Source organism: Pimephales promelas, chromosome 5 (genome assembly GCF_988280905.1).
Source record: "Pimephales promelas chromosome 5, fPimPro1.hap1.1, whole genome shotgun sequence".
Lineage (NCBI taxonomy): Eukaryota > Metazoa > Chordata > Actinopteri > Cypriniformes > Leuciscidae > Pimephales > Pimephales promelas.
The window spans coordinates 9,115,534-9,132,492 of NC_142773.1; the positions used below are offsets into that span (position 1 = coordinate 9,115,534).

At 41.4% G+C, this 16,959-nt stretch overlaps 1 protein-coding gene across 2 annotated transcripts in view; it reads right to left on the minus strand.

The window, feature by feature from the left end:
• Window positions 1-16,959, minus strand: part of LOC120490941 (NACHT, LRR and PYD domains-containing protein 3) — a 48,107-nt gene that overhangs the window by 14,921 nt on the left and 16,227 nt on the right. For both annotated transcript variants that reach the window (XM_089130933.1, XM_089130934.1), the window contains 3 exons: window positions 15,964-16,134; window positions 14,580-14,753; window positions 4,640-4,810 (listed from right to left, as the gene is read on the minus strand). In XM_089130933.1, the coding sequence (XP_088987059.1) occupies window positions 4,640-4,810; window positions 14,580-14,753; window positions 15,964-16,134 (516 nt within the window). The remainder of the gene's footprint in view (window positions 1-4,639; window positions 4,811-14,579; window positions 14,754-15,963; window positions 16,135-16,959) is intronic.

The window sequence follows — 16,959 nt, forward strand, 5'->3', positions numbered from 1 at the left end:
TGAATGAGCAATTAAACCATTAATTGAACTAATTAGTCCAAAAACATTGATTAATTTGGGACATAAACAAGTTGCCGAAACTAATCTTTGATGCTTATACATATTGCTCATATGCCTATGGACACAGAAGGATTGCATTGGTGTTTGACTGAAATGATGGCTCGTTTAAAAAACAAACAAATTTTATGTTTTATAAGCTCAAATGGTCGCCTTTCTCTGTTCTGTGATGCGCATTCGTGACTCTCCTGTTCGAACTCGTTCATCAAAATACACAAATCTTTTCCAGAGTCAATTCATTGAATGAACCAAATGACACAAAAAAAGATTAGTTCATTTTGATAAACAAGTTCGAACAGGAGAGTCACGAACGCGCATCACAGAACAGAGCAAGGCAACCATTTGAGCTTATAAAACTTAAACTTTGTTATTTTTTTTTAAATGAGCCATCATTTCAGTCAAACGCCAATGCAATCCTTCTGTGTCCATAGGCATATATGAGCAATATGTATAAGCATCAAAGATCAGTTTCGGCAACTTGTTTATGTACCGAATTAATCAATGTTTTTGGACTAATTAGTTCAATTAATGGTTTAATTGCTCACTCATTTTTTAAAAAATGAGCAATCGTTTCGCTTGATAAGACCCTTATTCATCGTCTGGAATCATTTAAAGCCCTTTGAACAGTTTGCAGTTTGCACTGAAACTTTCTTTTGGACCTTGAACCATTTGGTTACCAGTAAAGTGCATTATATAAAGAAAAATCCTGGAATGTTTTCATCAAAAACCTTAATTTCTTTTTGACTGAAGAAAGAATGACATGGATATCTTGGATGACACGGGGGTGAGTAAATTTTCAGCAAAAGTGAACTACTTCTTTAAGTGTCTGTACAATATGTGCTCTTTTATCAATTTCCAGTGCTTTTTTATTTTATTTTATGGATGGCTCAGCTAAACAGGCCAATAAAGAGACTATTAACTACAATTATTCCTTTTAATTATACAAATGTCCAATTAAAACAACTACAAATGTATAAAACTGATCAGATATCAGGTTAAACCCATAGACATTTGTTCAATCTCAGTAAATCTGCATGATTCATTGGTTCACAGAGGTAATCTTCCCTCAATGGTGAACCACTGACATTTCCAAATGTTTTGAAACAGTTATGACATAACTAATCCTTGTTTCCTGAAATCATGTGAGTTTGGCAGTTTGATACATGCTCCGAACCACTGATTTAAAACAAATGATTTTTCGGAAAGGTTTCGTATCTTCATGAAACATGTTTTGAAAGCGCCCATCACTAGTGTTCAGTGGATCTTATTACAGGCAGATACTGATCACAGACTTTAAAAATGAACTTGTTCAATTTTTACAAGTTACTGTATATGCTGCACCAAATTTTACAATATTACATTTTGGGAAATACAAACATTGAAATGAAAGCAGTTATGAACATTTCTGATTCTGAAGTCACAAAAACATTGTTCTGCCTCTACAGTAACTGACATAATTTTTTACCCATGATCCAGCTGGTTGACCAACTGGCAAATAATGGTCCAAACCAAATATTTAAAGCTTGATATCACATTTTAATTGTGTTTTTAATTTGCTGTTTCATATTTTTACTTTAAATTGTTGTGGCTCTGTGTGACGCTGAGGAAAAATCGTCTCGGTTCCGTATGTAACCCTCGTTCCCTGAGTAGGGAATGGAGACGTTACATCGGATGACAGAATGGGGGTTTCGCCTAGAAAGCCAATCATCTTCGAGTATTAAAAACGAGCCAATGGCAATGAAATGCCATGGGTCTGGAGAATTTGCATAGCACATCTCCGCCCCACCGTGTGGGTATATAAGGAGAATGCGGACGCAAAGGCAGTTATGTCTTCGCTGAGGAGCCGAGACTGAATAGGGAGCAGCCCAGCCCATAGGGTAGCAGCTTTCAACTCCAGGGGTGCCAAGGTGGCTTGCTGAGGGAAAGACACATGCTCAAGGAGGCTTACAGTGGAAAATACACATGTGGGGGTTACTCAGAGGAGGAACCATGCACACTGAGGCACCTAGCTAACGCCCAGGCAATAGACACTGGCGCCAGCGTCAACAGTGCTGGAGGAACTCAGGGCTTCAAAAGAGAAGGCTCAGCTGAGGAAAAATCGCACGTATTCAGTCTGTGGAGTGGAATGGCGAACAAGCGAAGACACCTGAGCGGTTCCAGTACTTAGCTGGTTGAAGTGAGTACATGAGAAGACACAGGCTCCACTTGGAGATTGTAGAATCTGGCGAATGTGTTGGGTGTCACCCAGCCTGCAGCTCTGCAGATGTCAGCAAGGCGCCATGCGCTAGAGCCCAAGAGAAAGCCACACTCCGGGTGGAGTGCGCTGTCATACCAAGGGGGCACGGTCGATCACCTGATCCAGGGAGCGTGAGGCCACTTTTGTCGCTCGGAGAGCGAGATCAGTGGCGGCATGCAGCTCATCAAAGAGCCCTGGGTCAGTCCTGCCCTTGTGCATATCTCTGAGCAGCTGGGCCTGGTAGACCTGTAATGTGCTCATCGCATGCAGACCGGCGGCCGCCTGTCCTGCAGCTCTGTGAGACCTTGCCACCAAAGTAGACAAGAATCTACAGGCCTTGGACTGGTGCTTAGGATTGCCACGAGAGGATGCGCTCTGAGGACACAGTTGTATCGCAACAGAGCGCTCCACCGGGAGAATCCCAGTGTACCCTCGAGATCTGATACAGTCAACGCTGGGACTCCCGAAGGAGGCAACGCAGCCGCTTCATCACTTCCCGATGGCTCATGCCCACCTTGTGATGCAGCGATCGACATTGAGTCATCCTCTGGAGCGCCGAATGAAACACGCGGGACCTCCATAGAAAAACCCGCCTGAATCACCACGGCACTCGTGGGTTGCAGAGGGGGGCGTGGTCCGAGGACATGTCATCGGATTATTCCACACGTCACCCTCAAGTCACCCTGTCCACCAGCCGAAGTACCACCTCTCGTGGAGGAGGTAGATCAGGGTGTGGATGAGGGGACCCTCTCCGAGATCATTGAGTCTCGACCTCAGTGTTGCGATGGTCATGTTCCCACAGAAGGAACATGAGTCTTCCACGAGCGCCGCTTTAGCGTGCTCAAAGCCCAGACACACAAAACAGTGCTCGTGCCAAAGGAAGACAGGAAGACAGGAATCGAAGGAAGACAGGAATCGACCGCATCCAGAAGAACACGGGCGAGACATCTTTAAAAAGACGTGCCACGTGCAGCTCTTTTAGTGAGAGGAATAACTCTGCGATGCTAAGGCAACCAGGGAGAAACACAGAGGGCTCTATCTTGCACCCGGCACAAATGACTTTATACACTAACGCATGTCTCAGTCCTATTTTGCATCCACAGACGCATGTCGGTAAACTGGGAAATGAACTTGCGCTCTCTGGGCGGATCGGTGCAAAAAGGAGGCGTGTTTCGGCGCAAACATTCCCTGGTGCTATATTACAGTTCCAGAAAACAATTGCGCCACTGACCAGAAAAAACCTGGTCTAAAGTCATTGGTGCGGCTCGCGTTGTTCATAATGCTATTTTAAGCACGCATGCTTGGCCATAATGTAGCGGGTGCACAATGGGCATAAACTTTGATTCTCTCATCAACCCAGATGCAGCAGTTTTTATTTTTGCAAATCATACATTATAACAAGGAAAATATTAACACATGAGGAAAATCAATGTGGTTTGCGTGAAGATGAAAAAAAACCTGATAACCCATTTTTTTAAGGCTAATTGTAGTACTAAAGGATCAGACCTGTTTGCCCAATAGTGGCAAAGAAACATTTGTATATAATGTTTAACCGACACTGATTTGGGTGGTTTCTCCCATCCCCATACAAGGTCACTTCTCTATCTTTCACTGCCCTGACAAGAACGTCGGTCTCATCGACTGTAAACCGCTCCTGGGTCACGCTTGGTAAACCCGCCGTTACAATAACAATCCGTCATGCAACATGCGCACCTGCTCTTAAAGCGTATGTTGGATGATGCTCTGATTGGTTTATTTCACGTTACGCCCAAACCACACCTATGAATAATGAGGCTACTTAAGACCAACCCCTTTTAAACTTGCGCCCGGCGCAAGAGTCATTTATCCCCCCGGTAAAATAGCAACAGAGCCCAAGACCCGCCCATAAAGTTACTTGCGCTTCACGCTTGATACTTGCGTTTCAGATCGTTAAAATAGGGCCCACAGACTGGTAGACCACTGCTCAGATCGCAGGCAATGTGAGACTCGCTGGGTACCGCTGTCACACCAACACCGGAGAGTTGGCTCGTCACTGAAAACTCAGGTCTTTTGACTTGTGGCGTGAAGAGGTTTTCTTGGCTTTGAAGTGAAAACATAAGAATGTCTGCATTCTCCTTATATACCCACGCGGTGGGGCGGAGATGTGCTATGCAAATTCTGCAGACCTATGGCATTTCATTGCCATTGGCTCGTTTTTTAATACTCGAAGTTGATTAGCTTTCTAGGCGAAACCATCGGAGTGACTACAAAATGGGAACTGCTCTGAAACAAGTGAGGAAATATTATCATCAGCTAACATTGCAACTAAAAGTAAAGTAATATTATAAATAAATGAGCAATACTCACGTCAGTGTGTTGGGTTGACAGTGTTTATCCTGCAGTAGAGCAGCGATCTGATTTACTCGTGTGTCTCCTAGTTTATGTCCATTCAGATTCAGGTTTCTCTGGAGTAACGGGTTTACACCCACAACTCTATTCACATACTTACAGGCTTCCTCTGCAGCAGGACTCAAAAACCTGCAGAACAGTCAATTCAGTTCTCAAATACATGTCTGTTGCATTACAAAAAAGATTTATACGATATTTTTTTTTTCTTTGAACATTTAAATACACAAATAAATAGAAATTTAAAAGAAACTAGAGCGACACTCAGTCCTAAAGCAAACTCATTAGAATAGAAACTTATCACGAGCAGAGGGGCAAAAGCTCACTAGATCATGGTTTTCAGTATGAATACAGAGTGTGAAATTAAAGGGATACTTCACCTCTGGGAAGATGAATGTGTATTTAATATTGGTAATTTATATAGAAGAAATGTGAAAATATTTCTGAAATTGAAGCATTCTAGCCTGAGAAAAGGCGGAAACTGTATGTTTTACTCATGTGGCTGAAAGATGACAACTCCCAGAATGCACTTGCTTTGCTGCCCTTACGAGGCCACACCCAAACCACGCCTGCGGCAGAATCCAAAAAAAAAAAATGGATACAACTAGGCTTGCTTTAAAACATTGTGAGTTATTTGATAAATTTCCATCGAAATGGTGCTAAATTGCATTGTACCGGGATGTACTAGCCTAAAGTATATAACACGACTTAGACTTTCACATTAAAAATATGATGCAAGGCAGGACCATGACAACAGAGTAGCTTAGCTCTGCTTATGAACTGTTTTCCTCCAATTGAAATCACTATTTCTCTAAGCTAATACATCATCTAGGCTAATCCATACTCTACTAACACCACTAACACTAATCGTTTATAAAAAGAATCACAACCAATGTGAGTAATAACTTTTATTTTAAAAAATAATTAATATTAACACTTTTAAACTCAAAGCTCTGCGGATTCAGCGATCTCACCAGAAGAAAACGGCATCGCTGAGATTCGCAACAGCAATAGGACTCTGTATCTGTTTCATTGGCGCACAGCAAAAGAACTCACATTCTCCATCTCCCACAACTGTTTATCGCTGTATTGCGGCTCGAACAGGTAGTCGCAAACATCAGATTCTCGCCCACCCCAGCTCGAGTCTGGCCAGGCTCAGGTCTCGCTCCGACCACCTCGCTCTTGTTCTGCAATCTGATCTGCTCTTATCATCCGATCGTGGTTGCATCTCTCTATTAGTGTTACTCAATCTTAGTGCTGCATTTAACACAATTGACCACAACATTCTTTTAAATAGACTAGAAAACTATGTTGGCATTTGTGGAACTGCATTAGCATGGTTTAAATCATACTTATCTGGCCGTTATCAGTTAGTAGCAGTAAATGAAGAGATGTCTTATCGCTCACAAGTTCAGTATGGCGTACCATGCTACCATTAGGAGATATCATTAGGAAACATGGAAGTAGCTTTCACTGCTATGCTGATGATACTCAGCTCTATATTTCTTCAAAACCTAACGAAACTTACCAACTCATAAAATTAACGGAATGCATTGCTGATATAAAAAATTGGATGACTAGTAATTTCCTACTACTAAATTCTGAAAAAACAGAGATTTTAAGGCTGCTCTGTTAAGTCTTCGTCGTCGGTTAAGAACCTGGGTGTGCTCTTTGACACTAATCTCTCATTTGAAAGTCATGTGTCTAGTATCTGTAGAACCGCATTTTTCTATCTTAAAAATATATCTAAATTACGCCATATGCTCTCATTGACAAATGAGGAACAATTAGTTCATGCATTCATGACATCAAGGCTAGATTATTGTAATGCTTTACTGGGTGGTTGCCCTGCATGTTTAATAAACAAACTTCAGATAGTCCAAAACACAGCCGCTCAAGTTCTTACCAGAACCAGGAAGTATGACCATATTAGCCCTTTTCTGTCAACCCATTGCTGCCTATAAAAGATTGTATAAATTTTAAAATATTGCTGATTACTTATAAAGCACTAAATGGTTTAGCTCCACAGTACTTGAGCGAGCTCTTAACGCATTATAGTCCTTCATGTCTATTGCGATCTCAAAACTCCAGCCAGTTGATAATACCTAAAATATCAAAATCGACTGCAGGCGGTAGATCCTTTTCCTATTTAGCACCAAAACTCTGGAACAATCTTCCTAACATTGTCCAGGAAGCAGACACACTCTGTCAGTTCAAATCTAGACTAAAAACACATCTCGTTGGCCTAGCATACACATAACACACTATAGACTTCCTAAATTCAAATAAAGCTGCATAGTTTAGATCAGCCGGAACTGGGAATACGTCACGTAAATCCTGATGTACTTGGTACATCAAAAGAAGGATGGCGTCTACGCTAATATCAGTTTTTCTGTTTATCCCGAGGGACCCTCTATGGTGGACCTGCGCCTGGATCCATCCCGACTCATCCTTAAGTGCCGGCTTCATCGACACGACAGCCATCGGCACTGACCCTCAACATTTCGTCTCCAAACCGGCGTGATTACTTCGACTTCCAAACAGATGGAAATGGACAATTCTCTTAATGTTTCGATCCAATTTGTTTTGTAATCACTGTTCTTTCGTTGGCCAGAGGAGAACTGGCCCCCCGACTGAGCCTGGGTTCTTCCAAGGTTTTTTTTCTTTTTTCTTTTTTTTTCAAGGTTTTGGTTCCTTGCCACTGTTGCCTTGCTTTTGGCTTGCTTAGTTGGGGACATTTAATATTCAACAATATTATTGATCTGTGTTAGGGGAGCACGGTAATTCGAAAATACAACTGGCTTTCTACTGATACAAAGCTTAATGTTAAATCCTGAAATATCCCTTTAAGATCTTTCTGGCTTTTAAGCAGGAGAAGTGAGAAACGTCAGCACAGAGAATCACCTGAACCCACTCCCTCAATCAACCACCTGTTCATCATCTTATTAATCTGTATCACCTGTTTGCACCTTGTTATTGTCACAGTCTGTCGTCTTCACCAGTTTGTCTCGTCATCTGCACTACACTTCCCCGGATCCTTTTGTTTCTACTCCCGGACTCACTCCCCAATCAGCCACCTGTTCCTCGTCCTGTCATTATCATTTTCACCTGTTTCCACCCCATTTAGCTTAATTCCTCAGTGTATTTAGTTCAGTTCAGTTTCATTCAGGATTTGTCGGTCGATGTCTTTCGTTGTTCATTGTGAACCCGTGTGGTGCTTGTATTCCAGTCTGCCTGCCTGTTTATATATATATTAAAACTTTGTTCTCCCGGATACTCCGGTCTCCTCGTCCCTCTGCCAGAGCCACACCGTGACAGATCGACCGACCACACTGAAAAAGAACAATGGAGATTCCCGCAGTGGCTCTCCTTTGCCTGGATCAAGAAGACCGTTCCCTGGAATCCCATACACGGGACTTTCTGGAGTTGGCGTGCCTAACTCACTATTCTGACCACTCGCTGAGTTCCGCCTCTCTCCGCTGGTTCCGTCCAGCCTCGGCGAGCCCGAGCTCTCTTCTCCGCTGGTTCCGTCCAGCCCCGCCGAGCTCGAGCTCTCCTCTCCGCTGGTTCCGTCCAGACTCAGCGAGCCCGAGCTCTCTTCTCCGCTGGTTCCGTCCAGCCCCGTCCAGCCCGCACCAGAGACCGTCCAGCCAGAGACCGTCCAGCCAGAGACCGTCCAGCCAGTGACCGTCCAGCCAGAGACCAGGATCCCACCCAGCCTCCCTCTCCCGCCTCCTCCCACCATTCACCCAACAGCCCTCCTGTCCCATAGCCATCCAGACCCAGCAGGGTTCGTGGATCCCCGGCCTTCGCCTCACACCTCCTCCATCTGGACCCTTCCTCGGCCCCCTGTCTCATCGGCTCCCCCGTGGCTTCTGCCTCCCTCAGCTCCTCCATGGCCCCTCAGTCCACCAGCTCGACCAGGCTCCCTCGTCCCTCTGGATTCCTTTCGGTCCCTCATCACCCGTCCTTCACCTCTGGACTTTCATTTGTTTGCTTTGCCCCGTCATTTCACCCCCCCCCAGTTCAGTTGGATTCTTCACTCCCTCCGGTCACCCATCAGCCCTCACTCCCTCTGGCCTCACCGTGTCCTTCTGTACCCCTGTCATCACTTCAGTCACCGTAGCCTGCGGGGTCCCCATGTTCCCACGGTTCCTCATCAGCACCTCATGTCGTCAGTTCCCTCCATCTTTTCCGCCCTGGTCTCGCCCTCAGCCTGCTCCGCCCTGGTCTCGCCCTCAGCCTGCTCCGCCCTGGCCTCGCCCTCAGCCTGCTCCGCCCTGGTCTCGCCCTCATCCTGCTCCGCCCTGGCCACGCCCTCATCCTGCTCCGCCCTGGCCTCGCCCTCATCCTGCTCCGCCCTGGGGTGGGGGCTTCCTCCTCCTGACCACGCCCTCCACAGCCTCCAGTGTGCCCACCCCCCCTCCCCATTGATGTTACGGCGTGAGGCCACGCCTACCGGGAGGGGGGAGTGATGTCACAGTCTGTCGTCTTCACCAGTTTGTCTCGTTATCTGCACTTCACTTCCCCGGATCCTTTTGTTTCTACTCCCAGACTCACTCCCCAATCAGCCACCTGTTCCTCGTCCTGTCATTATCATTTTCACCTGTTTCCACCCCATTTAGCTTAATTCCTCTGTGTATTTAGTTCAGTTCAGTTTCATTCAGGATTTGTCGGTCGATGTCTTTCGTTGTTCATTGTGAACCCGTGTGGTGCTTGTATTCCAGTCTGCGTGCCTGTTTATATATATTAAAACTTTGTTCTCCCCGATACTCCGGTCTCCTCGTCCCTCTGCCAGAGCCACACCGTGACAGTTATGTTTGATTCTTGCTTGTATTTAGTTTCCTTCAGTTCAGTATGTCCTCATTGGTCAATGTCAATGTTACATTGTGTGTACCTTCTGCCTGCCTCTGACTGTACCAGTTTTTGTTATCGAGTAAAAGTGTTATTCGTTTGAATCTTGTCTCAGTCTGCTCTTCTGCCTGCACCCAACAGTGACAAAAACAAGACTGTCTTTGTTTTATTTGCATTTAACACAAGCTTTGAATCAAAAAGCCAAGATTGTACAACGTCAAAGGCAGTGTTGGAATGTAACAAAGTACAAATACTTTGTTACTTTACTTAAGTACATTTTTCACGTATCTTTACTTTTCTTAAGTAGGATAAATAGTGCATTCTTTTTACTTCTACTTCGTTACATTTTGCAGCAATTATTATACTTTCTACTTCACTCCTTTTCTCCAACTTCTGTTACTTTTTCATTACATTTTCTGATCAGTTTTTCCCCTGCCAAAACGTAATCTGACCGTCCGTTCGTTGCACGTTTGTCTCACCAGTGACGTTTTGTATGCCATACATTAACTAAATGCGTCTCACAGGCAGTGTGTTTATCGTGCAATTTATACGCAAAAATTTGTTTTTACGTGCATAGGAAACACACCGTGTGTAAATACGTTTGGTTAGGATTATGGCAAGTCAAGAGCTTTAGAATTACATCATAAATTAATCGCGTTTACTGCCAAACATAGTTATTAACATATAGTAAGGATAAGCATGGTTTATATTGCCTAATTGCAACCTTGTTTCAGAAATGGTGACAACAATTTTTTTTCCATCATTATTGAACATCATTACAGGAGTATTAGGTTGAATGAGTTAGAATTAAATGTTTTATTAATCATTAAAAAATAGTCATTAAGAGAATCAATTGTTATGCAAGTACTTTTACTTTTAATATTTAAAATAGATTTAAAATCAGGTACTTTTTACTTAACTATGGTTGTCATTGTGTTACTTCTACTTTTACTAAAGTAAATATTTATCTGGTTATTTGTACTTTTACTTAAGTACTGAGTTGCAGTACTTCCTCCACCACTGGTCAAAGGCATCCTGCAGGTACTGAAAAGTCTTGTGAAGGGTTTCTCCACAGCTCTAAATAATTGTGCCATCAGCATAAAGATGAAACAGAGCATTATGGACATTTGAACCAAGATCATTTACATAAATGGGAAATAAAAGTGGGCCCAGCACCGATCCTTGAGGAACCCCTGATAAAACTTGTAAAAAACCTGAAGAAGTACCATCAAAAGTGACGCACTGAGTCCTATCTGAGAGATAATTTTCAAACCAACCAATTGCCTTCTCAGAAAGACCAATGCTGAGCAGTCTCTGTTTAAAAATACAATGGTTGACCATATCAAAAGCTTTAGAAAGATCGATGAAAAGAGCTGCACACATCTTTTTGCAGTCTACTGCCTCAATGCTGTCATTCACCACCTTCAATGAAGCAGAGATGGTACTATGTTCCTTTCGTAAACCTGACTGAAACTCTGATAGGATTTTATTAACACTCAGGAATTCTTTGAGTTGTTCACTTACTAGTCGTTCTAAGACCTTTGACAGCACAGACAAGTTGGAGATAGGCTTATAGTTGTTTGGCAAAGTAGGATCTCCTCCCTTTAACAAAGGGAGGACATAAGCAGATTTCCAGACTGATTCTAGCCTGACTTCGTCATACTCATATTCAAGAAAAAATATGAGTCTGAAAGTCCTCCATTGGGCTTTGATTATGAGGCGTGTCGTAACCGAACCAGGACAAAAAAAAAAAATCCTCTGGACTCAATTGGATAGTCGGTAGACCTACCAACCAATCAGAGCAACGCATAAGTCAACTCCTTTGCAAAGCGCAGTTTTCAAATACAGAACGTAGCCTACTTTATTTATTTTAGAAGTTAAACAACGAGTGTTACTACTTTTACTTACTTCTCCATGAGTGCCACCAAAGGAGAAACCACAACGACCACAGGCTTTTCATTACGTCCCATCTTCTTAACGACCATCAGAGCCAGCTGATAAGTTACACTTTTCCCGAATCATGTAGGAAGGACGCCAAAATATCTTTCCGATCGACAAATGCCTTGATTGCAGTTCTCTGTTTGTCTATTAAAATGAATGAGCTGTCGATTTTTTTTTACAAATAACGCGACAGCGGAATCTATACATCTCAACTCTCCAGCTGCAGTTATCTTTGACAAGCGCACTTTGATGACGTGAGGATTACGTTACTGAAGACCACCTGTCAATCATCGTATAAAGCCCGCCCTGGCAATTTGATCATAATTACTCCTCAATGGATCGAGTCCAGACCGAACTTCCCGTCCAAAAAATGTTGTGGGCGGAGTATGGGCTGGCATCCAGGCTAATAGCATTCTAAACCAAAGACAAATTAAAAATATACATAAGCGGTTTAGCAAAAAAACTGCAGTATTTAAAAAAAATATATATATATATATATAAACAATCTGAGCCAGCAAGCTTTTTGATGTCCAGTGACATTAGAGCTTTGTGCACATCATCGATTGAAAACGGGGCAAAGGTAAAAGACAAAGGCTGGCCAACATAGCATCTTCCCGCAGCACTACCATCAGAAGAGGAGATTTTTGGAGATAGAGATTGGTCAAACAAAGAACCAGATGAAACAAAATGTTCATTAATACATTCTAGCATTGCAGATCTTTCCGAGATAATAATATTATCCCTAATGATATGGAGAGGCAGTTCATTATGAGATTTAGTTAACGAAATTGACTGAATAGATTTCCAAAAAGTCCGAAGGTTATTTAGATTGTCTGTAGTGGCCGCTAGATAGTATTCAGATTTGGCACGTTGGACAGCTGTAAACTGTTTTCGTAGTCGTCTAAAAGTAATCCTATCAGCCTCCACGCCAGAATTTACCTAACCTAAACTTACGCATAGGAGCATGTTTATCAATAAGTTGTAAAAGTCCATCATGAAAGTATTTCCAGGCTATTTGAACATCATAAATAAGCCTAATGCTGTCCCAATTAAAATAAAATTAATCATGTAACAAACCTTGTAAGGAGAAATGTTTCATATCACGTTTTTGGTCGCCTGGATTTGGGAAATTTTGCATTTCTAACTGCAGCAATCGTACAATGATCACTAATGTCATTAGCAAACACACCAATTTCAGAAAATGTATGAGGTGCATTTGTCAATAGCAAATCAATTAGAGTAGATTTCTCTGGCTGTTTTGAATTTGGATGAGTACGTAGGAGATGCAATTAACCTGTTAACCTTCAGCTCCACAAGGCACAGCTGAAAATGACATGCCTGGATAACAATAAATACAGCTCCTGAGAACAGTGTACCACAGGCACAATTAAGGTATCTTTGGAAAGAAGACAGTTGGGACTCTACTAACAATCAATCAGATTTGATAATGCTCAAACAGAAAAAAAGTTATAAAAGTTAAAAGTGCCTCAAAAATAATGTGCGCCACAAAAATGTTTTAGTATTTCATGTACAGATATATAAAAATAGACCTGGAGTAATTCAGATAGATAAAGGATTGAAAGCCACAAGTCTCATCAGTTTATATTTCAAATTTGAGGAAGATATAATGAACAATGGGGTTCCTGCAAACTTTTTTCCAAGACTATGTCAGTTCCCTTTCTCCCTCCCCCTGCGTGAGGCACATCCCCAGAAATAACATGCCCAAACTAAAATATTTGCAGTTGCTCAACTATTTGCACTACATGCACAATTTAGACATGTTTAATTGTGTGAGATTTAATTCACTACAAAGGCCCTTCATTCCGTCTGAAGCAGGTTTGAACCAGTCCCAGTTCACATCGCCTGCCAAGATAATCTCACTGTACTGCAGCTGTGATAAAAGCTGTGACAGCGTCAGAAGGCTATCAGCTGCAACAGAAGTTGGTCTGTAGCATCCAACAACAGTGATAGTCATACCTTTGTACAAATTCAAGTTGTTTACTCACAGATATAGACAGAAGCACACTGGCAGTGAATTTGTTCTTTACATATATAGTCACGCCCCCAGCCTTACGAGGCCAGTCAGTTCTAAAAACATTGTATTCACTGATAACAAAGTCTTTATCTGTGACTGATTTAGATAGTCATGTTTCTGAAAGAATTATAATATCTGCATCAGTGGATTTTGCCCAAATACGTAAAGAATCAACGTAAAGGAAACATTCAGTACTTCGCATATTCAAATGAATAATACCCAACCCAGATTTTGTTTTTAAAATCAGCCAGAGTATTGCAGATTTTAGAGTCAACATCAACAGAGCCAGGATTTGGCAGCACATCACCACAAATAATTAACATATTAATTACTGTATCAAGCATCTCTGTTTCATAGTTGCACCAAGGCTCACAGAATTTTTAGTATGTAGTGAATTTAAAAAACAACATAAGATCCTTGTCAGATAAAACAGTAAAACTTTTCAAAACAGCAAGGCACAGAGAACAGAGAAGGGATACAGAAGGAACACTATAAAGGGGCTGTAGTTTTTGTAATTTTTTCACAGGTAACTCTGGCCTGGTGCAGGTCTGAGAACTAATGGGGGACCCCAGGCCTTCACTAGAGGTTTCATCTGGGACATTCATATGCCCCTGTCCCCAGAGCAAGACGAGACTCAGTAGAAAAAGTGTCATTTCCGGCACTGTAGAGCTGCGACCCAAAGAGAAGAGCAATTCGCCTGGCAGATGACTGTGTATACAGGCAGAGCAAAGACTGGAGAGTTTGGTAGTTCAACGTTCAAGCACAGGTGCATTCAAAAAGAAAGTCTTACCAGTCGAAGCCGGGTGAAGCAACAATAATCATTCCATAGATTACCAGTAAGGCCATGCAGAAAGCCTGTGGAAGACCATGCGACAGGAGGACACGGGCAGCAGCAACAGCGCGAAGATGCAAGCCAAAAAGCAAAAGCAGCATGCGGTGAGAGTTAAATGATTAGCCAGATCAGCCCAAGCAACAAATTGTCAAGCTAATTGAATAGCTGAAATATTATATTAGTGATGGATATTTAGCCTCCATATAATTAATTTAGTTAAACATTTGATCCTGTCTCACCTCAGCTTCTTCAGTTGACAGTCTGGATCCTGTAGTAAATGATTGAGCTGCTTCACTCCTGATTCTCCAGGATCATTTCCTGTGAGATCCAGCTCTATCAGGTGTGAAGGGTTTGATCTCAGAGCTGAAGCCAGAGCTTTAGAACCTTCTTCTGTTACATTGCAGTTAGAGAGTCTAGAACATGATTATTGATTATTTGATTAATCAGTTAAACCCCAAACAATATAAATCCTTAAACTTGAATTTTTATTTTGTTCTTTGTACAAATTCATTGAAATTTAGTTGCAAAACTGACAATTGAATATGGACGCAAACAAAAGGCACAGAAATCTTTAATATGTTAGACATCAACATCACTTTCGATGTGAACACACTCATAAACTAGAGGGAGTGTTTAGTTGAGACTAGCTGCAAAGCTGAAATCATAAGATACACAACTCCCCCAAAAGCACTAAAATACATTAATCCTGTCACATAAAATATTAAGAGAAGTGATTTCTACCAGATATCGGCCTCCATTCTGTGGCAGATTTACCAGCTCTAACAGAATCATCTGAATTCTGACTCAACACTAGGTGTGCAAGTAATGACTAAATCACTAAAGTATAAATTACTATAAACAAAAACATCATAATTTAAGTGTTTACTTCTAAGAAGTAGAATATACATATATAAAAAATACTTTATCCACTAAATAGTATAATTCCAGTGCAGTACCATGTTAAAGGGATAGTTCACCCAAAAATGAAAATTAGCTCATGATTTACCCTCACCCTCAATACATCCTAGGTGTACATGACATGCTACTTTCAGAAGAATACAATCGGAATGATATATAAAAAAAATGTCCTGGCTCTTCCAAGCTTTATAATGGCAGTGAATGGCTGTATATTTTTCCATCAAAGTCCATCCATCAATGATAAAAGTGCTCCACGCGACTCTGGGGGGTTAATTAAAGCCTTCTGAAGTGAAGCGATGCGTTTGTGTAGGAAAACTATCCTTATTTAAAACTTTATCGACTAAAATAACTAGCTTCTGACCTTTAATAAAACCCCCAGAGTCACGTGTAGCACTTATTTTACAAAAAAAAAAAAGATATTTGCCAATGACCCTCAGGATCTGAAGCTCTTATTCTGAAATTTATTGATAGATCTTTCCTTTTCTTAGAACGAAATGAATGCTTACTGTCACTTCAATATTACTAGATGAAAAAAACATCAACAATAAAATAGCACAATTACAGGATTGATATGGTATACCCACATTGTAACAAATTAATAAAACATCTTTGAATTTTTCACAAAAGTTTTCTTGCGTTTTTGCCTTCGCTGTCCTGTCAGTCATCGCACCTCACTCATCATGTGACTCCTGTGGCTCGACTTACCTCAGTATCTCCAATTTACACTTTACATTCTTCAGTCCAGTGCAGAGCAGCTTCACTCCTGAATCCTGCAGATTATTATTGTTCATGTTCAGCTCATTCAGATTGGTATCTGATCCAAGAACTGCAGCCAGAGCTGAACAGCTTTTGTCTGTTAAGTTACAATCATTTAACCTACAATAAAATCACAACACAGAATTAGATGGAACACATACAATACATTTTTTATATATGAATATTAATTACATTTTCCATTATTTTTAACATAAACAGCATATACAGCAAAGAGGCTGAGTTAAACTAACATTTATCTTCAAAAACTACTATTTCCTGTACATTAGTGTTTTTTATTCTGTGAAAAATTTCCTAGATAAAATGAAGCATATCTGAAAAAAATATTTGTGTAAGCTGTTTTAGCTATAGGAGTTTTTCTCTATTTATGTATCCTGATGGAGTTTAGGTTCTTGCCAGTGTTGCCTCTGTCTTTTTTAATTGGGGACACTTAATAATAGGGGTATGCATAAAAAATCGATTCACATTTGTATCGCGATTCAAGCTTTGCCGATTCAATTCACCGAAAATTTTTACCGAAATCAATTTATAGTTCCAAAAATCGATTCTCATTTATGATTTTCAGAAATGGAATTTTAAGAAAAACGGGTTTAATTAACGTGATAGCAGGGAGACTGGCGCCCCCTTTTTTATTGCCTTTTTTTCATTTCACATATTTTAGTTATCATCATAGATTAGGTATCATTCGAAAGCTTACAAACTCAAAATTCAACCTGTGAAAACCATTTTGAAATTGGACGATTGAGAGGCGAGCAAGGTATTTTAAATGAGCAGCTTCAAACTCTGCTGTTCTCTTGTGCTCCGTATCACACCACACTATAAGGCTGGATAAAAACAAATCAATAAAAACTTGCGGGCTGTTGTAGTTCACCCAGAACTGGACTTTATTCTGTTATGTTGTTTATTTTGATAGGTGAACTGTCTTTT